Consider the following 26,503-nt stretch of genomic DNA (forward strand, 5'->3'; position numbering starts at 1 on the left):
AAGTTTCTTCGAGAATGTAATCAATTTTTTTAAAAAATTCAAAGTTTCTAGGAGAAGGTAATTAATTTTTTTAGAATAAATTAAATTAAAAATTGTAATACAACAAATTAATTAAGATTTAGTGTGGAATTTACAAATATTACACGATATTTACTAAAATGTTTTGGAGCCTTGGAAGTGAATAATTGCAAATATAATTTTAATGTTATTTTATAAGATAATATTTACTATTTGAGAATTATAATAGTGAAGTAAATGAAAATTATATACTACAATTTATTTTTAAAATAAATACAAATCATAAAGGTAGAATCCAAATTTTCTAAATTTTCCAACAAACAAACTTAAAATAAAGCTCATGCTCCAATAAATATTTCTTAATGTTTAATATGTTAAACCCATAACACACATTCTAAAATTTTCATAGTAGAAAAAAAAATTATAATTTAAAATTAAAAGAAAAACATAATGACTCAGATTGTAATTATCAAATATTTTTATATAAATAATAATAGTTTCTCCTTTCTATAGACAAAATTAGGTATTTTATAATTTTTGTTTTAAGAATAATCATTAAATATTACACATTTTTTAATATGATCAATTAATAATTTCTTATTAATTAATTAATAATAATAATAATAAATGAAAATAAAATTACTTACTTTAAAGTTATTTATTTACCAACTTAAAAATTAAGACTTTTACTTTTATTTTACCTAGCTTACCGAAGAAGTTTATATAGTTTTCAAATCTTACTTTTCATCCTCCAAATATTAAAAGATGTTGAGAAGAAGAAAAATAACTTTTCAGTTTTTTCCAACATTACTTCCAATGTAAACTTTGGTCTCTTCCAATGTCTTTTTGTCATTAATTAGCATTAATTATGAAGAAACCAACAAGGTTTTGTGTCTCAATACAATGTTATATTTGAATTTATTGTATTATAATTTTAAATGAAAAATACTTTAAAAAATTTACCTACTTTCTTGAAAAAGTTTTACACTGGTTTCAAAAATCTTTTCACATTCCCATCAAGTAAAAGTCATTTTGAATTACCAAATATCTAATGGTATCTAATCTAATATGTAATACATAATATTATGTACAATTGCAAAGCTAACAATATTCTTTTGAGTTTTAAGTTTAACCATTAATAAACGTAAATATTATAGATAAATGAATAAATAGTGAATAGTAAACAACAATTAAATTATAATAAAGAATAAAGATAGAAAGAGAAATAAATAAATATTTATTATATATAATATATAAGAAATACATATACTTTTATTAATTTGTCAATAAACAAAAAAACGATATTCACAAAAATAAAAGTAAAGAACGATTACACACTTTTATTAATAAATTTATTCTGCGTTAAAATATATATATATATATATATATATATATATATATATATATATTTGAAATATTCAAATATATACGATATTCACAAATACATATTCAAATATACGTTATAATGCATTATAAAATGTTTTTTGAAACTAAATTTCAAAATTAGTTTATTGGAAAGAAGATGTTCTCTGTCTTTTAATTAAGTGAGAAATCTCTTTTAACATATTAAATAATAATGTTTGGATTTAAAATTTGAAATAATAATAACAAATGCAAATAAAATTATTTACTTTAAATATATTTATTTACCAAATTAAAAATTAAGACTTTTGTTTTTTTTATTTGGCTTACTGAATATGTTTTTTATACTTTTCAAAAAATACTTTTCATCTTCAAAAAATTAAAAGATGTTGAGGAGAAAAAAAAAACAATTTTTCAGTTTCTTTCAACACTACTTTCAAGATAAAATTTTGTCTCTTCCAACACATTTTTATAATTAATTAGCATTAATTATGAAGAAGCCAACAACTTTTTTAGTGTCTCAATACAATGTTATATTTGAATTTATTGTATTATAATTTTAAATGAAAAATGTTTTAAAAAATCTACATACCTTCTTGAAAAAGTTTATACTGGCTCCAAAAATCTTCTCACCTTCCCATAGAGTAAAAGTCATTTTGAATGACCAAAATTTCCAATATTATCTAATCTAATATATAATTATATACAATTGCAAAGTTAACAATACTGTTTTGAGTTCTAATGTGCATTGTCCCAAAAAATACATAATTGGTGGTCTTCATAATTAATATTTTGAAGTAAATATTACAAAATAACAACTTTAGAAACTTTTACAAAGTTTCTTGGAGAAGGTAGCTAATTTTTATAAAATAAATCTAATTAAAAATTGTAATATAATAAATTAATTAGGATTTTGTGTGGAATTTACGGATATTACACGACTAAAATATTTTGTAGCATCGAGAGTGAATACTTTAAAATATAATATTAAATCTTATTTAATAAGATAATATTTACTATTTCAAAATTTTTATAGTGAAGTAAATGCAAAACATAAACTACATTTTATTTTTATAATATATATAAATTATAAAGGCATAATCCAAGTTTTTAAATTTTTGAACAAACAAAATTAAAATAAAGTTCTGACTCAATGAATTTATCTCATTAATGATAACATTGACTTTTAAAAAAATTCAAAGAAGAAGAAAGATTTATAACTAACAAATATTTTTTATATAAGTATTAATATTTTCTCATCTTCTACAGAAAAATTATGTATTTTATTAATTTATTCTAAAAATAGTCATTACATATTACACTTTTCTTAAAATTCGATCAATTAATAGTTTCTTAATAATTAATAACAATATTAATAAATGCAAATAAAATTACTTACCTTAAATATATTTAATTACCAAATTAAAAATTAAGACTTTGTTTTTTTTACCTAGCTTACTGAAAAATATATTTATATTTTTCATCTTCCAAAAATATAAAGATGTTAAGAAGAACTAAAACAATTTTCCAGTTTTTTCCAACACCACTTCTAAAGTATATTTTTTCAACCTCTCAAAGAACTTTTCAGTTTTTTCCAACCCTACTTCCAAGATATATTTTTACAACTTATCAAAGATGAATGTCTTCGTCATTAAATAACATTAAATATTAAAAACCAACAAATTTTTGTGTTTCTCATTGCAATGTTATATATGAATTTACTGTATTAAAAATTTAAATGGAAAATATTTTAAAAATCTACCTACCTTTTGAAGAAAGCTTGATAGAGGTTTCAAAAATCTTGTTAAATATCAACGTAGCTTATCGAATCAGCTTCATAAATCAACACTTACGTCTTCCAATATAATGTAAAAAATATAAAGAATAAATGAAAAACTTTTCGTCTTCCAAGAATTTTACATTTTGAATTATGACTCTATTTATTATGAACAACAACAATCATGATTTGTAGGACTCAATGAATCATGAAGTATCAATCAAATATATAATTAGAGTTTAAGACATTCACAAAAAATATTATTTATCAATTTTAAGTATATAAAAAATATAAAATTTTTATATCATCATGTTGTTTTTTGGAGATGTTATCTGCTTTTTTATTTACCGTTAATGATTAATACAAAATTCAAAATCTTCTACTATCAATGTGCTTGAAAACCGATTGATCTAATATTACTTATTACAGTCGTATTCTTAACTTTATATCAATTATGGTTTTAAAATATTGCATTGGAAACCAAAATCTTCTTCTATTAATGTGTTTGAAAACTGATTGATCTAATATTACTGATTATGATTGTATTCTTAACTTTATATCAATTTATGATTAAATTTAAATATTAATTTAAGAATAAATTTATATTTATGTAGAATTAATGTAATATTATCATTTTATATTTTTATATAATATTACATTATATTGAATTTACATTGGAAATTATTTTTTTTCATTTAATGTTCTTCGAAACCGAACTTTTCTTATAGTTGATTTTCTTAAACATAAAGCAGTAGGTAATATTAGGTAATATATTCTATCTGTGTGTTTTTAGATTAAATTTTAAAATTAATTCATTGAAAATCAAATCGTTCTTTAGTTTTAAGTTGTGAAAAATTAATCATAATATATATAATAATATTAATAAATTTTGGATTCAAATTTGAAATCGTAATAGACAATAAAAGAAAAAGAATGTGATAACAAAATTTAAATTTAACATTTAAAATAAAAAATGAAAAATATATACAAAAAGTTAATTTTTGTAATAAATACTTTAATATTTCTGATAAAAATATATAAATTCAAGTATTCAAAAAATTTGATCACCCATAATGATATAATAATATATTATAAAATATAATAATATGTAATAATGTAAATATAAAATATAATAATATTAATATAATTAAAATATAAGGTAAAAAATAAAAATTATAAATTTTTTAAACTTTTAAAGATATGGAAATAATTAACTATTTCAATTTCAATATTATTGCAAGATTAAGATTCATATATTGTGAAAATTGGAATTCGAAATATATACACTAACATTTTCTCTAAAAGCAATTATCAAATTGAAATTTTCAAATGAAAGTGGGTACTATTTGACTAATTAAACTAAAAATATATCAATAAAATTTGAATTTTGACATTTAAAAGAAAAAATGTAAAATAGTGTAGGTTTTTTTAATAGATTCTTATAATGTCTCTAAACAACTTTAAAATATTTTTAACTTATAAGAAATGTTCGTATTTAATATATTATCAACATCTAGAAAATGATAAATTGAAAAAATTTAATGGAAATACATTAATATTCACAATTAAAAATAATAAAAGTTAAAAATATGATATAAAAAATAAACAGTTTAGGAACAAAAGCTCCGTGTTTCTTAATAATATAATAATATATTAACATATTAGTCCTAATATAATAATAACAATAGTAAAAATAACTAAAATATGGTGTAGAATAATAAATAAATAATTGTAAAATTTAAATGTGAATTTTTAAATATTTTTAAATAATTTTCACATATTTTTGACATTTTACACAAACTTAAACAATAATTTAAAAAATAATTTTTATAACATAGACATTGGTATATCATTACAAGTTAAAATTATACATTCTTAAAATTTTTAAAGATATCAAAATCACTAATGATCTCGATTTCAATATTTTTTTTTCTAAATTAGGATATATATTGTCAAATTTGAAATTCAAAATATATAATAATAAAGTTTGAATTTAAATTCTAAATTTTAAAAGATATAAAATATGGGAGCAATGTTAAAATTTGAAATTCAAAATCTAAAAAAATTGTGAAAAAAGGACTCCAATAAAGGAGTTTACCAGACGTCTAACCTTTGTATTTTTGCATAGTGTACTATTTATATTTGTCTACATAGTCTACATTTTGTAAGTTTTGGTTGTTTACTATTTGTATTTTGTTTTGAGTCTAACATTTGTATCTTTAAAGAATCTACTATTTATATTTAGGTGTAATTAGTCGGATAATACTCACTTTTGTTCGGATATGTTAGTTTGATATCTGCTTTTAAAAATGTGTCAATTGGGTCCCAACTTTGGAAAAGATTTCTCAATTAGGTCCCTTTGAGAAAAAAAGTATTAACGCTATTAACGATATCGATATTTAAAATACTTACAAGAGTGAAAGAAACCTAATTGAGACATTTTTTCAAAAGTTGAGACTCGATTGACACATTTTTAAAAGCGGGTACCAAACTGATACATCTGAAGAGAGTGAGTACTATTTAACTAATTAAACATTACATTTATATGCACGATCTATCATTTGTAACTTTATATCGTTTGCTCTTCACAATTTTTGTATCGTCTAACGTTTGTATCTTTATTAAGTCTACTCAACAATTTCTATATCGTCCATCATTTTTATTATTAGAGAATTAACTATTATATTTTACTACATTTTTACTCAATATTTCATTTAAAATTAAATTTGATTTCTTAATTTTAATTAACTAAATCTTAATATATTATTTAAAATAGTTATATATAATATATTATTAAAAATATATATAAATAACTTAAATACATTTTTATCATAAAATCGATTAAAATATTATTATTAAATTTTATAAAATAAAATTAATATTAAATTTAATTATACTTTTATAATTTTAAATTAATTTAATAAATATACTATAATTTTTAATTTTAAAATTCAATATCCCGTTGCACGGTAGAAATACTAGTTGCTCTACATAAGGGGTTTATTTGTCCTTCACGTTATTATATACTTAAATTATCCATTTTAAGCCATGAAATGCGTCTCCATTAGGAACCCAACCATGATTGTTAACTTTACGAGTAATAGACAAGGAACAAGACAGTTATATCAATTTTGTTTTTTTTGTTAAATACCGTCAGAGAAAGAAATTATCCTCATATTTGACCATTGTTATGATTTAGATACGTTTCGAACAATAATTTTCTCTAAGATAAGCTTAAGTTTTCTTCCCATCAGAACTTTTCTTATAAAATCATTGTTCAGTTGAAAAATTTCTTTGTTGAATTTTTTGGGTGTTATTTCAGAATCAGTAATTAAGTGACATGAGTTATACTCCTAATCAATGATTTGCTCATTTTATCGTGGATAGATAATGCGTACCCTGTTATGATTCATCCAAATCAATAATCCTCTATTATTACCTACAAACTATACGGATATATATTTTTCAGATAAAATTTTGTAACAGGAGAATAAGTCTGAAGAGAATTTTTAACTTTTAAAGCCAACCTCCTCAAATTTTGTTTTGTCATGTTCTTTTTCATTGTTATCAATGTCCCTTCTTCCTTTGTTACGACTCACCCATTCCATTGGTCAGTGGGCCATTTTCTGAGTCGCAATAAAAATAGTGTTCTACTATTTCACTTGCATGCACCACACCTTTTCTGAAAAACAAAAGAGAAGAGGGGGAAGGACCAAGTAGGTGCCTCTACTCCTTGTGACGTATGGACCCTATTGGAAAAGTGGAAGGATCATGTGTCCCCATTGGAATGAAAATCATATGCCGAAAAAAGGTGTTATATTATTAGTTATAGGGTTAAATATGTTTTTGTCCTTTAAGTTTCAGTGAAATTTGCAATTAGTCCCTCATCAAAATTTTTAACCAATTTAGTCTTCTTTCAAAATACGTGAATTTAGTCCTTTTAACCAAATTTTGTTAAGTTTATCTGACGTTTCAAATGCATTTCATGATAGTATTTAAATTATTTACACTGTTTGACACATTTTTGCTTCAATGTTAACTTAAATACTATCATGAAATGCGCTTGAAACATTAGATAAACTTAACAAAATTTGGTTAAAAAGACTAAATTCACACATTTTGAAAGATGAAGGACTAAATTGATATAAAGTTTTGATGAGGGACTAATTCTAAAATTCACTAAAACTTGAGGGACCAAAAACATATTTAACCCTTAGTTATAAAACATGAATACCAGAGTGCAAGGAAGATGAGTATCAATTGGTGACATTGTGACAGAATCATTTTCTCAAACACTTTATCCTCATCTTACTATATACAAGATAAACTTACCCAAATAAATCAGTCGGAACCATTTTTACGGTTCTAGTTGTTAATCTTAAAATTGCTCATCATTTGTGCATAGTAATACAAATCCAAAATTTTCAACTTGTACAAACCAGAACAATTCAACTTTAAACAATGCATTACTATCGTATGTCATGATACTGAAAAATATCAATGAAAATATCAGCAAGCAAATTCTTAAAAATGAAGACCATTGAAATTTAAATAAATCTTAGTAACTCTTACGTTATCTTGATTATATGACATGATTTTGAAGAGTTGATTTGTGTCACATACATCATTCTGAGTATATATTAAGTAGAAAATACGAGTACTATATTCGTGTAAATCTTGTTAAAAGTAAGACATCCACAACTTAAAAAAGTTCGACATGAATTTTCCACAATAGTTAAAAATATATTTAAAACTTTAAGTTTTTTACGATGTGAAAACACCACTTGCCAACTACTATTGGTATATTCGGGGACCTTTTATTGAAACATGTAAAATGTAATATATATATATATATATATATATATATATATATATATATATATATATATATATATATATATATATATATATATATATATAAAATACATAATCCAGGTCGTGTCTGATCTTCTATGCCGATTATCCTTGGCCGATCATCCTTAGCTGATCATCCTAGCTAATCGGTTGTAGAATAAAAATTGGATTAATAATGAATTAATCAACTAATGTTAATTCAGATATGATTGGGCCATGATTAGGCCAAAAAAAGGTAAAAGCTCATAACACCAACTATAAATAAAGGTGTAAGGTATGGTTTTACACAAATGCATTATAACACTTAATACCCTTCTGATCAGTGATAATGTTAATTTTTACCATTATCCAAGCTACATTTTATTAGCAAAATCATCTCTTCCAAAGCTTTTAACCTACTTAATCCTCAATTTTACCTTACTTTTGTAAATAAATACATTTTGGGTTACATTGATCTAAATATACCACTAATCCCCATTTTTGTGTCTATTTATAGATTGGAAGCTTTGTTCCAAAATCCCATACAAATGAGTGACCCGAAATAGCAAAGAGAAGATAAAAAATGTCAACAGGAAGTGCCTGGCGACACAATGCAAGCGCCAGGCGTCAGCCAGGCTTCCAATTGCTCACAGCCTGGTGGCACCTGGACACCATCGGGCGAAGACGATGGTTTTCAACACTATTTTGGTGGCTCGCGCCTGGCGGTGAGAGGCTTTCGCCAGGCGCCAGTTTTGCTAATGTGGCAAGTTGGCCCTTTTTCTTGTGTTTTCGCAAGGGGAACCCCATCTTGGACAGTTTGGAGCTCGAGCAACATGTTTTGGAGCACTTGGAGGTCTACTAGGACTAGTGGAAACTATCCCTTCTTCTTTGTATCTCTTCCCTCTTCCACTTCCATTTTGTAAGTTTGGGCTCTCCATGACAATGGAGAGCTAAACCCATTTTTGTTGGGGTTAGATGTAGCCACTGAATTTTCATGTATTTGTGGATGATTTGAATATATATATATATATATATATATATATATATATATGCTTCTTCCATTAATTTCTAGTATCCTTGTTTATTTACTTAAAGCTTGCTTTGTTTTAACCATTCATTGCATGATATTTGCGTCATTAGGTATTGGAAAATTTCTCTTGAAACCTAGAATTGGAACAAGATACCTAATGGAACTTGTATCTAGGAATGAAACTTGACCCATTAGTTGTCTTAAACCCTAGTTTGTAAAGCGGGTTTGCTTATTTAGGGATTCAAGGAATTGACTCTTAATAAGGAAACCTAGGTTCATTAAACTAAGGGATTAAGGTTTGAATGGACTTGTGGGTTGACATTAGTAATTTAATGAAGAAGAGTTTTATTGTTTTATATACATGAGAGTGAAGTAGGTGAAGTCTAACCCCAACAATATCAATCCATTGCATTTCTAGTCTTTTCCATCTTCTAGAGTTTCCAAAAATATTCAAGTTCACCTTTTACTTGTTTATGAAATATTTACTTTTTTGCACACAAAACCCAAATTATGGATTTATTCTTTAGTTTAAATTAGTCACTAATTACACAATTATTTAGTATACACGAGTCTCTTGGGAAACAATATCCCGGTCTTACCGGTTACTACTTGCACGACTTAGTACACTTGTCAAAGTCTTAACAATCAGTCATCTACTGACTTTAGCATTGAAGTACCTTCTTTAGGTACCAACCATCCAAGCAGCTTTGGACGAATGAGAGACCTTGGAGACCAAACAAACAAGAGAAAGGAACGTCGCAGGACTAGCTAGCTTGGAGCTTTAGAGACTCAACCAGCACACACTCGAAACATTTTCCCACCGTTGGGCCGAGCGAGCATTTCTATTACTCTTATTGTAACCACAAGGAACTTGAAATTCAACCTATCAGTCTCATTCGACCTCTTGGCGATTCGACCTCAACCTCTTGGCCTCGATTTTTGTTGACTTTTCAGTCTTAACAACTCGGCCATTCAGCCTCAACCATTCGGTCTCTCGGTCGTTCGACCTCAACTTCTCTGTCGACTTTTCAGTTTTTACAGTTTAACATCGTTTAGCCTCATCCATTTGGCTTGGCCATTCAGCCCTAACCTCTTGCCCTCGATTTCTCTATTGACTTTTCAATCTTGACAGCTCGGTCGTTCGGCATCGGCCATTCGACCTCAACCATTCGGCCACTTGGCCACTCAGCTATGCAATTAAGCTCGACCATTCGACATTGGCCACTCGGCATTGTCCATTCGGCATCAACCATTCAGCATTAGCCATTCGACCTCAACCTCTTGGCCTCGATATTTGTCGACTTTTTAGTCTTGACAGATTGACCATTCAACCTCAACCATTCGACCTCAACCTTTTGGCCTTGATTTCTTTGTCGACTTTTCAATCTTGACATCTTGGTCGTTTGGCCTCCGCCATTCGGCCTCTCGAACATTTGGCATTGGCCACTCGACATCGGCCTTGAAATTAAGCTCGGCCATTCGATATCGGCTACTCGACCATTCGACCTCAACCATTTGGCCTCTCGACCATTCGGCCTCAACCTCTTAGCCTCGATCTCTTTGCTATGTTTGTCCTCAAGCTCTCAGCCTTGACCTCTCAGCCTTTTTCGGCCTCAACTTGTCGACTGCTTAACTAAGCGTTCGTCAATAACCCATACCAAGCTACATCGATTGGTTAAGGGTTGGCTCCAACGGAGCCCCTACCAATCGATCAACAAACTTGGTCAAAGGAGTGCTCATCTCAAACCCTTCCAAGCTACATCGATCTGTAGCTAGAGTCAACAAGTTAATGATAATACCTTCCAATGACAAGGCAACATGAACCATAAATTGGTTAAGTGTGGAAATTACCATCACCAACATAAGCAATTACTATGCTGGCAAGGGACACAATACATACACGCATTGATCATTAGTTTGTTTGATCATCCACCCTCATGAGGTAACGTGAATTATGACCAATAGAATCTAAGTCCAATATCCAAAATCAAATAATCCTGATCATGATCAAACTTACCAAACTAATGGTGATGCATCCAACTCCTTTTTAGACCTTGAAATTAAATCACTAAGGTGAGATAAAGGAACACATACATCATGCGGGAGTTATATTACCACCCCACGAAGAAGAAAAGAGGTCCTACAAAAAACATAAATGCAATTGGAAGTCTAGAACAATTGGAACTCTCCTCATTCAAAAGACTTGGAACAAGTGGAATATGATACCACCAAGTTAGGTATTACATTTATGAAAGTGTAGAGCATCCAATTTAAAGGGCACTACATTATTGTTGATGTGAATACTGTAATTAGCTTATTCCATATACAACTTTCGACCTTTTCTCTTTCATTCTAAGTCATAACTATTAAATTTAACATGCTATAGGATTTGTTTTGCCTTTGATATTTTACAGTAAGCCAATTATGGTGGAAGAACACAAGGTTATAAGAGCCTTATATTGGAACCACATACTTTATATGTGGGAGTAAAATCTCAAGCCTTGTAATTGGATCCTAACATTATCAAATCTTCCAAGAAAATTTTGAATTTTCTCATACATTGGAAGAATGTAATTTGAAATGCTATGAATTTTGATCTATGATATTTTAATATATTTAAAAAATATATTTAAAAAATATATTTATACCATGGGGTCGATTCCCCACAAGAGCCAATTGACGCAAAAAGAAAATTGTACAACGCCAATCGGCGCAAAAGCCATAAACATCACACTCCAACACCACACTCCATCGTCAGTTGTCTTGTGATCCAACGGTTGGGGCTTGAAGTTGTGGCTAATTGGTATGGCAATTTCTCCGAGTGATATTAACGGGTCAACAACCGATCAGCCCCAGGCCGTAGGACCCGATCAAGCAGGCCTATGGACACATTTGCTTTGTCAATAACAAACTACAAATCACATTGAGATCCTTCTTAGATGCTTTTATTCTCCTTGAAAGTAAACCATCCACTTCCCGAACAAGCGTAATTGTACAATGTCAAGCTTGAAAACACTGACCATGACTTGCCATTCTCGTTCGATGATTAGGCCGCAAAGTCGTGGTCGAGTAATGTGCAACTGTATGACCATGTCGGTCGGGCAGTAACGCCAATAATCATATAGATCCATATAATTAAGGTAAATAAGTCAGTAATCAAGTTTAAGAAACTATAAATAGGACTTAAAGGTAAGTTGGTAAGGACTTTTACTTCGTATTTATCACAATATTAATTGCTAAAATCGAATGAATTGTCACTGACTTAAGCATCAAAGCCTAATTGACAGGTATTCTGATCGTCTATATTATCGAACGGGAGGAGGAGACACCAAAAAACTTGGAGGAGAGAAGAAACAAGCAAGTCAAATGTTTAAGTAGACATCTAGTCCCTGTGCCCGAAACAATATTATATGCCAAGCAACAATTTGAAGTTACATCAATAAGAAGAATATGAAACGACTAACCTATTCCTATAAATTCAAACATTAAGGTTGGACATTACTATCCTAATTTAAAATTTAGAACACACAGCTTGCATTGACACATCAAGGATGAAAACCAACATTAAAAAGAGAATGTAATATGCAATTTAGTATGTTCATCACAATAACAAAGTTTAATGGACCATATCAAATTTGATAAAAGGATCAAGTTAATCGATGTACCATTGAATGTTGAGGAATTTTGTGAAGTCGCAGGGTTACTTACTTTTGTTATAAGACCAAGTGTTCCTTCACTTCCAATCATCAAGCGGGTCAAGTCATGCCTAGAATATAGTTTGAAGGAAAAATTCAGTAGCTTAGCATGCAATTGCATTAGTCCCTAGAGGTATTCTTTGAAGAATTTTGCAATGTAATTGTTAGAATAAATAGTCTTAGAAGAAATTCATTGAACTGTGTGTTGGACCTAGTGCCTAGGAGCATGCTTTAGATCTAGTTCCTAGGAGCATCTTCTAGAGTTCTCTTCTTTCCTCTCATCCATTGTATCTCATGTACTATAAATATTGAAACCTAAGAGGAGAGAATACACACTATCAAATTCACTCTAAAATCTTCTTCTCTTTAATCTCAAGTTGGTATCAAAGCGGGTCGATCATGCTCTGTCTGTCTCTGTCAAAGGAATTGTCACTGGTCTTCTGTCCACCATCGGTCACCGTCCGTCGCTGTTTGCCGCCGGATTTCTGCCATCCAACACATGGGTTTGAGTCGCCTCGAGGAGCGTAATCCAACCCCGATGGTCGCACCTCCGTTCTTTGCTACACGCGCCGTTCAACGTTGCTGCTTCTGTAGGCACGTGGGTCTCACGCGCCGCCGTCTAGTTGTCGGATCGTCTCCAGACCACCTTCTATTGAGGAATTAAAGGTGTTCTTAGAAGTGGACTCATTAGAAGAAATAAAAGGAAACTTGGATAAGTTTTACATGGTTATGATTCTTCGAACAATGAATCCGAAATTTGATCATATTAGGGATCAAATTCTAACTAGTCAAGAAGTCCCTTCTATGGAGAACTTGATAACACGACTCCTTCGTGTTCCTTCCCTTAAGCATAGAAATGCCCAAAAGAATGTTGAGTCTTCTGCTATGATTTCATTCTGTGGTAAAGGAAGTCGTGGTGCTAGAGGAGGGCGTGGTGCTAAAGGGCGTCCCCAATGCACATATTGTAAAAGGATGGGTCACACTCAAGAGAATTGTTACTCATTACATGGCTTTCCTGGAAAGACAAACAATATTTGCAAAGCTAAAAGTTCTGAGACAAAATTCTCTGAAGAAGAATATCAAGAATATTTAAAGTTGAAATCCAATAACCTAGCTCAATCATCTACAACTCCTAGTTTGTCAACAGCCTACATTTCACAATCTACGGAGAGTCAAAACCCATGGATTATTGACTCAGGTGCATCTGATCATATTTCTGGTAATATCTCTTTGTTCTCCTCTCTCTCCTTTCCTAAAACATCTCATTTCATAACCCTTGCTAATGGATCCAAAATAGCTTCCCAAGGAATTGGTCAAGTTTCTCTTTCTCCTTCTTTGAACTTAAATTTTTTTCTTTTTATTCCTGAGTGTCCCTTTAGTCTCATCTCTTTAAGTCAATTAACAAAATCATTAAATTGTTCAGTAACCTTTTGATGCCAACTCTTTTGTCATACAAGAATGTGGTACGAGTCGGATGATAAGCGAATGACATGAATCTAGAGGCCTTTATTACCTTGGTTCTAGCCCATCTATATCTTGTGTTGCTTCATCTCCTAAATTGCTACATGACCGCTTAGGACATCCTCATTTGACAAAACTAAAGAAGATGGTTCCTGAGCTTAATAATTTCCAAACTTTGGAATGTGAATCATGTCAATTAGGGAAATATGTGAGGTCTTCTTTTCTTAAACATTCTGAATTTAGATGTGATTCTGTTTTTTCTATTATCCATTCTGACATTTGGGGGCCAAGCCGAGTGTCATCTTCTAGCTTCAGATATTTTGTTACTTTTATTGATGAGTTTTCTAGATGTACCTGGGTTTATTTAATGAAGGATCGTTTTGAACTTTTGTCAATTTTTATATCCTTTTTAAATGAAATTCAAAATCAATTTGGAAAAATAATCAAAATTTTAAGAAGTGATAATGCTAAAGAATATTTTTCATTTGAATTATCTAAGCTTTTAAGCTCACATGGCATTTTGCATCAGTCTACCTACCCTCGTACACCTCAACAAAATGGTATAGCTTAAAGGAAGAATAGACATCTAGTTGAAACTACTCGTACCTTATTGCTTGGTGCAAATATGTCGATTCATTATTGAGGTGATGTTATCCTAACCGCATGTTATCTCATTAACATGATGCCTTCTTCTTCTCTTAAAAATAAAGTTCCTTATTCCATTCTATTTCCAAAAGAGCCTCTCTTTCATATTATTCCACGTGTTTTTGGTTGTGTATGTTTTGTCCATGACATGTCTTTAGGTCTAGACAAACTCTCAGCAAGATCTATCAAATGTGTCTTCTTGGGCTATTCTTGTCTACAAAAAGGATATCAATGTTACTCTCCTGAAACCAAGAAGTACTGCATGACTGCCCATGTCACCTTTTTTTAGCAATCTACTTTCTTCCCTGTTGCTACTTATGATTCAAATTCTGTCCAACATGTTCTACCTCTTCCCTTCATTGAGTCTCCAGCTCCGATAGTCCAAAATATTGTACTCGATATTACTGAGCTGTTGTCACCACTTATTATTACTTATCAACGCAGGAACCAAATGGCTAGACCAATACTCCAAGGTGAGTCCTCTTTTGAAGGTCATTCTTCATCATCACCTGGTACCACGACTCCTGATCCTATTTACATTTTTCTTAGTTATCACAGGGTATATCCTTCCTATTTCTCTTTTATTTCTTCTGTCTCTTCCATTACTATTCCTAAAACTCTGAAAGAAGCACTTGATCATCCTGGGTGGCGACAAACCATGATTTCTGAAATACAGGCTCTTGACCACAACAAAACATGGGAGTTAATTCCTCTTCCTTCTGGGAAAAAGACAGTAGGTTGTCGATGGGTCTATGCCATTAAAGTTGGACCCAACGGTAAAGTTGATCGACTTAAGGCACAATTGGTGGCCAAAGGATACACTCAAATCTATGGGCTTGATTACAATGATACTTTTTCACTAGTAGCCAAAATGACTATCGTCAGACTCTTTCTTACAATGACAGCCATTTGTCATTGGCTCATTCATCAACTAGACATTAAAAATGCTTTTCTGCATGGAGATCTTGAAGAGGAGGTTTACATGGAGCAACCTCTTGGGTTTATTGCTCATGGGGAGTCTAGTTTGGTTTGTAAGTTACGTCGCTCTCTTTATGGTCTCAAGCAATCTCCACGTGCTTGGTTCGGGAAATTCAATCACATTGTTCAAAACTTTGGGTTGAAACGCAGTGAGGCAGACCACTCTGTTTTCTATTCCCTTACCTCTCCTGGAAAATGTGTGTACTTAATAGTGATCACAAATAATGATGCTGGTAAAATCTCTTAGTTAAAAGAACACTTATGCCATCATTTTTAAACCAAGGATCTTGGAAATCTAAAATATTTTCTGGGCATAGAAGTAGCCCAATCAAAGGAAGGAGTTGTAATTTCTCAAAAGAAATATGCTCTTGACATCCTTAAAGAGATAGGTATGATCAACTGTAAACCAGTGGATTGTCCCAAGGATCCAAATTAGAAATTAATGACAGAACATGGATAAGCTTTCTCTGATCCAGAAAGGTACAAAAGACTAGTTGGAAAACTTATTTATCTTACTATTACTAGACCAAATTTATCCTTTGCAGTTGGTGTTGTGAGTAAATTTATGTAGAATTCGTCTATCGATCATTGGAATGCTGTCATTCGTATTCTAAGGTATCTTAAAAAAGCTCCCGGACAAGGACTACTTTATGAGGATAAAGGGAATACTCAAGTTTTTGGATATTGTGATGCTGATTGGGTTGGTTCTCCTATGGATAGACATTCTACCACAGGATATTATGTTTTTCTTGGAGGAAATATAGTCTTGTGGAAAAGTAAAAAGTAGAATGTTATTGCACGATCATCTGCTGAAGCAGAGTATAGAGCAATGGCATCCCTAACATGTGAACTTATATGGGTTAAACAATTTCTACAAGAAATAGGTTTTTGCAACATTCAACCAATGAAGATGTATTGTGATAATCAAGTTGCTCTCCATATCGCTTCTAATCCTGTGTTCCATGAAAAGACCAAACATATTGAAATTGATTGTCACTTTATTTGAGAAAAATTGATGACCAAATAAATTTGCACAAAATTTGTAGGATCAAATGAACAACTTGCAAATGTATTAACAAAATGAAACATATCAAAGCAAGTTGTCTTTAGCAACTCTAAAGCAGACATGGGACCAAATTGGCCTTACAAGAGTTTTGTCATAGTCCATTACAATCAAGGCTTAAATAGTCATTTGGTCCTAATTTTGGTCAAGTTTTTTCACTTTGGTCATACTTTTGAAATTGTTTTCAATTTGGTCCTACCTTTCGTTAATTTCATTCAATTAAATCATTTTCCTTAACTCCGTCTAAATACTTAATGGAATAATGTCCAACGTGGTTCATTTATGTGACGTGGAGCACTGTTCAATGACGTGTCCGTTATTTTATTGTGCTGATCTTTTAATTTTAGTTAGAGAGTTTAGGGTTTATAATTGGTGGAATTGGGTTTAGGGATTCTTTGTAGATTTGGGGATTTCTTCGTGGAATTGGGAATTTTAGAGCAATTGCTGCCATCAAAGATTGAGGTTGATCTGTGAAGATTTGTTTGTGGAGGGTTTTAGCGGTTCATCATGGAGGTATGGTTTGCATAATTTTTTGGTTTAGGGTTTAATTTTTGCTACCTATTGTTTGGGATTAGTGTTAATGATTAGGGTTTTTTGTTAGTTTTGTTTATGCATTCGGTGGATTATTTTAATTTGTAGTTGTTGTTTTCATTGGTGTCTTGTTTGGTAAATTACGTGACCCACCATTTTAAATTGTTTGTGTTTTCGCTTTTTGGGGTGGGTTTCATGGTTTTTTGTCGGTTTGTCGGTTGTAGATTGAGTCTTTGTTCCTCATTTAAAGATTGTTTATAATTTGCAGGCTTTTTCTATTTTTTTCTTTCCAGTGTTTGATGATAGGTTTGAGGTTGTGGTCCACCACTATGGTTACTTTGTCGAAAATGAGTGGTGTAAGTATGTTGGTGGGGAAACTACTCATTGGTCATGCGATCCTGATCGATGGAGTTATTTCGAAATATTAGGGTCTCTTAGGTAAATGGGATATCATAGTATAAAGGGGTTATGTTATTGTGTTGAGATTTTGTTGCACCCCTTGGATGATGACAGGGGTGCACTTAATATGCTTCATAGCGCAAGGCATTATAGCGAAGTGCACATGTTTGTTGTGCATGGAGTTGATGAACCCCAAGTAGAGGATAACATAGTGAAATATGAAGGAGATGTTGTGAGATCTTTAGAGAGTGGTGAAAGCATCCATGTTGTTAGTAAATTTGAAGTAGTAGGTATTGAGATTGTAGTAAGGTCTGCTCCACGTGAAGATGTAAGGTCTGCTCCACGTGAAGATGTAATGAACCAAGACACTGCAATTGGATCGGAGGAAGGTGAAGTGGTTGATAGTTTAAGAAGGTCTGATCCTCAAATTGTAGTTGAGGATGTGGGTGAAGGTATTTGAAATTTGGAACCAAAAGTAGTAGTTGAGGATGTGGGTGAAGGATTTAGAAATTTGGAAAAAGAAGTAGGAGTTAAGGATGTGTGCAGGTATGGGAAATTCAAAAGCTGAAGTAGGAGCTGAGGATGTGGGTGCAGGTATTGGAAATTCAGAAGCTGAAGATGGAGGTGAGCATGTGGGTGTAGGTGTTGGTAATCCAGAAGTTGAGATTGGGGTGGATGATATAGATGAAGGTGATGATGAAAGGGAGATAGATACTGATGTTGATCTTGAAAGTTGGATTAATTCGGATGCAGACTCTTTAAGAGATAGTGATGGGTACGATTGGGGTTGTGGTAATGGATGGACTGAAGGCGTAGTTGATGTAAAAATAAATGTTGATTATGGTAAAGAAAAATCTATTAAAGGTTTGGTGTCGGTTGAAGTTGGTCCAAGTGAACACAACCATGATAGTTAAGACAGTGATGATAATAACGAAAGGATTCATGATGGTAGTGACGAAGCTAAAACTAGAGATAGAGGACTGTTTGATAATGGTTGGGAGTTAGAAAAGTTGTTTAGTTTTGAAGGCAGTGACAATGACACAGAGCATGATGGGATTAGCAATTGTGGTTTTTTTTTTGTGTCTTTCATTCCATGATAGTGTTTTGGAAATGGAGAAGGAAATTATTGATTGTTAACGTATGTATGTAACTGCCTTTGGAGAAAACATGCTTTAGTGGAAACACAATTATGTTCCATACTGAAATAATTAAGTTGTAACCCACAAACAACTTTTTGTACACAAATCGAATAACAAATTTGAAAAATGCATCTTGAAACACGATTTTCTCCCATAAGCAGTCCACCACAGCCAGTGCACACCAATAACACACCTCATCTAATTTATTTTAAACCAATTATTTGTGCATTTATGCTGAAACTTCCTAGACCCATTTTTAAATTTAACTTGCAAGCCAATACCAATTAACTAGTTACTCACAAGTGACTTTTCGCACGACAAAAAAACTCAGATTTAGATAGTGCAATTGGATACACAATTGCCTTCCAAACTTGGTGGACCTCATCCTTACACAACAATAACACCCCATCCCATTTGTTCTAAACCAACTATTTGTGCATTTGTGGGAACACTTCCTTAACTCCTTTTTAAATTTAACTTGTAATCCAAGACCATTTAAGTTGTAACCCAACAACGACTTTTTGGACAAAAATAAAATAACAGATTTGAAAAGTTCAGTTGGATAAACAATTTCCTCCCAAAATTGGTGGACCCCAGCCGGTGCACACCATTAACACACTTCATCCCATTTATTCTAAACCAACTATTTGTGCATTTGTGGTGAAACTTCCCTGACCCATTTTTAAATTTAACTTGTAACCCAAAACCAATTAAGTTGTAACCCATAAACGACTTTTTGGACAAAAATAAAATAACATATTTGGAAAGTGTAGCTGAATACACAATTTCAAACTAAGATGGAACTCAAGACAGATTAACTAGTAACCCACCGTTGACTTTCGTAATGTACACTACACATAACATGCAACTCAAGAGAAATTAAGTTGTTACCCATATTATCACTATTTGGATAGTGCAATAAAGATTGGAATGGTGCACGGTAAGATGTTTGACAACAATTGCGTACACACAGAAATTTTACTATCAAAAACTTTGAATCTGACAATATCACTTACAAGACATAAAATCAAGTACTATAAACTTTACTACAAATTCAAAAGTAGTTCTTAAATTACATTGTTCATGAATAAAACAGTCATAACTTAGGGAAATAATATAACATATAAATCTCCTTGTAAAATAAAAATGGTTCAAATAATTACACAATTCAAAACACTTTTCAACTATTTCTTCAACCTCATCCTCCCATAACTCAGAAAAGGAGTTTGAATAGAACAACTTTTTTACCGTATGTGTGATTGATGCTTCATTCGCGTATACTTTTGTACGATGTTCTTTTTAGAGAAATAATTTGTTCTGGTGATAAGTTATTATTCAAATAACCAACATATTGCGTCCGACATGCATGTCTTAAATAAATTTGCATCCACCATAGAAACACCACATAAAGCCATTATTGAATCAATATATTCAAGAAGATACAAAACAATTTCCTAAGACTTACCTTCCTCTTTGTTGTACAACCATCGTTTTCACTAGCATCACTCATTATTCCCGAATCACATCTTCACTTCACAAAAAATAAACTACATCAAATATCAAATGGTTAAAATCACAACATAAAAAAATCTCCCATATGGACAACGGTGGTCCCACACAGTTTAAAAAAAAATATTGCACATCATAAATATAAGGTTCGAATCACAAAATAATGTAGCATAACGAGAAGGGTTCAAATATAACCTTTCAATTCAAAAATACATAACTCAAGTAAACACTTAACATCACTATGGTATTCAAATAACATAACAAACATCACACCCAAATATCAGTTCCTAACTTAACTACAAATAGTGCAAATTACAATTCAGAGGGTTGAAATCAAAAAATAAATTACTCAAAGAAATCAAAACAAGATTTTAGTCATGCCAGAAAATATTTCTTTCTTATTCACATTTACATCTTTTTATGTTCGATTCTTTCACTATAATAAAACCATATATAGTATATTATGTGGTTGTATACAACCTCTATATTCCTCTCGGTTTTTATTTGTTTTTTTTTCTTTGCTTTGCATCATAATTGTAATCACATCTTTCTCGGTTACTCCTATAACAATTGGAGTGGAGACTCTGTAAACTTCTCCAACACCATCTTCTATAATATATTCAGGAATGCATGTACTACACCGTCATATACATTCGTATGCAAATTCGTAAAACCACATCATCACAAACGATACAATTGCTTAAAACAAAAAAAAATCACAAACTAGTTCCAAGTGCAACTTAATTTTCAAAATTTAACTTATGTTTACTTAAATGGAATTCTATCCATTATTTTGCCAAAGAGCTGATTAAAAATGATTTATAACTTACGGATCCTAGTAAAAAGATTTATAATACATTTAAATATTTCCAAGTTGTAATGTTCAGAGTAGACGAGATGGAGCTTCGTTCACTATTATGGATTCCAAGGAATGGAGTTGGGTTCTTCAATGGGAGCTTTCAAGGTTCCACAATGACAAATTTTCAAAGGATTTTGTTTGTGTGGTTCGGAGTAACAGAATGACACGACAATAGAACTCCACAATGGCACGAGAAAGGATTGGCGCTTCGAACATGATTCCTGGGTGGAAAGCAATTTCATCACGGGCGAAATGAATTTTGCACTTCAACCGCCACCATGTACAGTGTTAGACTAAATTCAAAAAACAAATTAAAATGAAACGTGAGATGACACGTCATGTGGTAATAAAAGTAGTCAAAAAAATGTGTCAACGTTTTCCGTGGTCAAAACATCACTTTCTTCGGTTATTTACTTTGTTCAGTGAATTTTGCATCATAATATTGCCTATTGCCTTCTAGTGACTACGGTTTCATGACCATGATAAAGCAGGATAACTAATGAATTGGCTCAACAACATACTCAACCTAGGCAGAAAAACTGTAAAGCAGACAAGACAGAGGAGTTAACCCCAGAAAATAGAGCTGCTAAAATATTTTTTGCAGAAAATAAGTTCGTGTGCCAAATATTTAATGTTAAAAATGACTTGCAAGATTAGAATCTACACGTATTAAGAACAGAAATTAAAATAAAGACCATTGACAAGAACGTCCTATATTGACTGCATCTTCAGAAACCAGAAAATTGTCAATTAATCAATTTTCAAATGATTTTAATAAATGCAGGGAAAAGGCAACGAATTTGAGAACAATACCACATTCTTCTTTAAAAGTTGACCATCCGGTGATCTCTACATTCTGGCAAGTATGCACCTTTTTTCAGACCAAAATCCAAAATTGTATGCTTTAAAAGTTAAAATCCAAAATCATAGTTCTGGAGAAAAGCTTACTCTAACCAAGTCATAATTTTCGAACTAAGTTTTATCAAGTGTTTCTATCCAAAGTGCTCCTAAGATAACAGTCACAAGTTCACAACAATAGCGACCACCATTTTCAAGATTGTAATGATAAGCAGTCGACAACCTTTAAAACTTCTAAGAGATTTTAAACTTTTGAACAGAAGAAAATGATGCAGTAGGAATAGCTAGCTACTAATGGAAGCCAAATCATATACTAATACATATTTCATATGTTAAGATAATCATACTTCAATCTTGAAACTTAGATTAAAAAACAACAAAATTCAGACCATAATTCGAATGGAAACAGATCCAAAACAAAAAGATATAACCTTTGGCATCCACTAACTACCACAAAAATCAAATCACTGTTTTTTGATGTAAACCATCTAGCGCAATCTTCTTGCTTCCCTCTCAGATTCGAGTAGGGTGAGAATGTCTCCTTCTCTCACAGGTCCTTTCACATTCCTCATGATGTGACGATTCTGATCATCCAAAAACTTCACTCTAACCTGGGTCACTTGCCCTCTGGATCCAGTACGACCCATAACTTTAACAACAAGAGCATGCTTCACTTGAGACTCCATCCTGCTCATACACAAACAAGGCTTGAGGTGAAAGTGAACACAATTGGGTTTATTGCATCACATATAATCAGAGTGTGTATGACAGATAAACCATAATCCTAACAGAAAATAAAAATTGAATACACGCAAACTTACATGAAATGCCAAAAATATTTTCGCATATTCACACAAAAAGACACAACTCTCCCTGAGATTAGGTAAAGAATAAATATGAACATTACGAAAGTAGAGGAAAAGAAAAAGAAAACCTATTCCAGCACTAATATAAATAACAATTTTTAACCAAATATATGTAGGCTTTGTTTCAGAAATTATAACGGATTCTTTCGTAGGAGGAGGGCTAAATGAATGTTAAATTCAACCTAAGATCCACCAAACAGTTGAAAATTTTGAACAGTAAATGATTTCCGAAGGACAAACATCGGAGAAGATTAAGGAATATAACAAATGACGAAAAGTACATAAATGGACAAATCCAACTTAGCATGTGCTAAATCACTCAGGTATACGCTAATTTACCAAACAAGTCACAATAAAAAAAGTATAAACTCGGTCAAAACTATGCGCGATCAAACCTAAATCAAGAACAAAATATGCACCACAAACTTCATCTCACGTAAAAGACAATAATTCCGGAACAAGGTCGCAGACGCAGTAACAGATAACAATACACTTCACCGTATTTTCAAACTCAAATTAAAGAAAAGCAATTCATAGAGAAATTTCAAATCACGCAAACGGGAATCAATCGAAACGAGATAAATACATAAACTAACTAATTAGAGAAAAAGGATGAGTTGTTGATATAAATCGATAAATCGATAAGGTTATTTCTCACCTGAGATAGAAGACAAGTGAAGGAAGTGGCTAGGGTTTTGCTAACACTTTCACGAGTCCAGAGGGGATTTCTGTATCTTACCAACACTTATATAGGACCCAGTTAATCGCACAATGACATTTTTACCCATATTTTTTTGTGGTGAGTAATATAAAAATAATGCTATAATTTTTTCAACATATTTTGTAGTTCTGTATTATATATTCATACCTGTGTTTTAGTATTTAATAAAATTTAACATTATTGTATTAATTATTGATTAATATCCATAATAATAAATGTCATACCTATTCTTGGTTTACGCATTTTCTTTTTTTCAAAAATTGTATGCTTTGATATAAAAATATTTTATCCTTCAATTTAAAGAAAATTTATACTGTCCTTTTCTTTTGTTTTTAATTAATAAAAGATTTTTTCCTCCAACACGCGTGACAGGAATTGATTTGATAAATCATGTCAACATTTTGGTTTGGTTAATTTGTTTTTCATTTTAAATTTGAAATAAATAAATTGTAATGGATAAAGTTCTTATTTTTTTCAATTTAATTAAAAACTGGACCATTATATTTTTAATTTTGTTGTTTTTGAAGTGTTTGAAAAAATATATCAATTTTTTCAAGTAATATTTTTATGAGAGGAGTATAAGCTAACATGAAAGTTGCTAAAAAAATGTTTGAATGAGGAACTTATTTTTTATTGATAAAAAATAATTTCTTGGATTAAGTGAGAAATAATATAAAAAAGATAAAATAAAAAATAATGAATTACTTTACGATTTTAAAAAATTCTTTTATCGAAATAAGATTTGAACAGAAGTATATAGTGATATCCACATTTTACATTTTACAACGATAGCGCAACTAATATGAGTAGCTCCACTTAGAGATGTTTAAATTTTTGTTTTATATTTCTTCTTTTATTTTATTTTATTATGATGAAAAATTATGAGACATGTAAATTGGTAATTGTAAAAGCAAATAAATATCAACATAGTGTTAGATAAATCAAAATCTTTTCTAGACAATTGTGAACAAATAGATTTGGGCCTATACCTCCCTTGTTTGTAAACTTTATTTCCTGTTATACCCTTACTCTTTTCAACCCTTCTCTCCACTTACCATTTTAGCATCGGTCTATGTTCATTTGGCACTTTTATTCTCTCTAGCTTATAGTCTTTATGGTGTGTTTGGATAGAGTATTTTAATGAAGTAATTCATTTCTTTTTAAGAATTTAAATTTTTTTGTGATGAAATTTTGTGTTTGGATAGAGAAATTAAAAAGCATTTAAAATGCAAGCATTTTTTTAAAGTATTTCAATTAGTTAAATTAGTAGAAATTCAAATACCCTTAAAATAGGTGGAATTTGAAATTCATTTCACTCAATCTCACACTCTAGACATCTCTGGTAGAGTTGTCAATTTGGCTCATTCCATAGGTGGGCTCGACGACCCGGGCTAACGACTTAATGAGCCAAACGAGTTGGGTGGGCCCGATGATCAAGACGGACCGGGCAGGCCTGATGACCCAGATAGGTCAGTAGGCCTAAACGTGTCGGGTAGGCCCAACGATTCGTACAGCTCAACCAACCCAACAACTCTAACATGCCTAACTAACCCGGCAACCCAAAAAGCCTAACTTGACGGGCATGACCAGCCCACATGTGTTGTCAGCTGGTCAGGCCTATCTGGATCACCGGACTGGTCCAACCCATTGAGATTTCCCGACTGACCTGGCCCGTCTGGGTTGTCAGGTCAGAACAGCTCGGTTAGGTAGTCAGGTCGGCCCGGCCCATCTTCGTGAGTGGTATCAGGGGGATGCATCCTTAAGAGAAATTGAAGGATATCATAGTTGGTAAGTTGTGAATGGTGGGGGATATCGTATAGGGATATAAATATCCATTTAAACAATTATATAAAGATCTTAGTAATCTGGAAGTGAGAAATTACAGAACTAAGTGGAGAAACCTGGTCAAGAATGTGCCAAACCAGTAAATCATACAGTACTGGTGCAGCGCCTGACGGTAGGTTTGGAACCGTCAGGCGGTAGCTGCAATTTAGAGAGCAACCTGCACACGTGGCGCCTGGTGGCAAGAGCGCTCCGCTAGGTGATAGACACAGGGCAGTGAGGGATGAGGCGCTTGGCGCCTGGCGGTACGCATCCCCCGCTAGGCGACCTGGAAGCCTAATGCGCCTAGCGCCTAGAGTGTTGCGACAGGCGATACTGTGAAGCAAATGTGTTTACTCGCTTTGATGTGCGTGGTCTACAAGGCTTCTAGAATATCTTAAAGGTTGGCTTGCTGGTGCTCCTTGAGTTGTGGCTCAGAACGTATCCCTTGAGTTGTGGCTCAGGATAGGGGTTAAGCACGTGGTATTTCTTGAGTTGTGGCTCAGAATAACATCTCTTGAGTTATGGCTCAAGATGGCGGACGAACACGAGGAACCCTTGAGTTGTGGCTCGGGTTGGCGAGTGTTGCCGGTGTAAGTGTGCACATTGTGGCATGTACGGATTAGGTCCAGTAGATTGCCCTCCTCAGTATGAAGCTGACGAGTTTAGTAGTCTTGGGACATTACGAATGTTATTCGTATTGGAAACTCCACCTGGCGTTACGGTGTATGATCCGTAGCATGGTTTCCCGCATGTGCTCTATCAGTTATGGCTAATAGGTGTGACAGCAAGACATCTTGAGATACTCCCTAGAAGAAGTAGAACACGGTTGGCATGGTAGTGGCCATGTGTTATTGAATCAAAGGATGGATTTCTTTTAGTATGGTTGTGATGTATGTATATGCTTATATATATGTTTTATTCTGTTAGCTCACCCT

General features: G+C 31.8%; 1 protein-coding gene across 1 annotated transcript; it reads right to left on the reverse strand.

The window, feature by feature from the left end:
- Positions 1 to 22,442: 22,442 nt before the first annotated feature.
- Positions 22,443 to 23,744, reverse strand: LOC114186717 (40S ribosomal protein S28-like). Its single transcript, XM_028074693.1, has 2 exons — positions 23,682 to 23,744; positions 22,443 to 22,844 (listed from the first exon to the last, which is right to left on the reverse strand). Exon 2 carries the CDS (start codon positions 22,841 to 22,843, stop codon positions 22,646 to 22,648), a length of 198 nt encoding a protein of 65 aa, XP_027930494.1. The 5' UTR covers position 22,844; positions 23,682 to 23,744; the 3' UTR covers positions 22,443 to 22,645.
- Positions 23,745 to 26,503: the final 2,759 nt, after the last annotated feature.

This window comes from Vigna unguiculata, chromosome 6, assembly GCF_004118075.2.
Source record: "Vigna unguiculata cultivar IT97K-499-35 chromosome 6, ASM411807v1, whole genome shotgun sequence".
In the NCBI taxonomy this organism is placed as follows: Eukaryota; Viridiplantae; Streptophyta; class Magnoliopsida; order Fabales; family Fabaceae; genus Vigna; species Vigna unguiculata.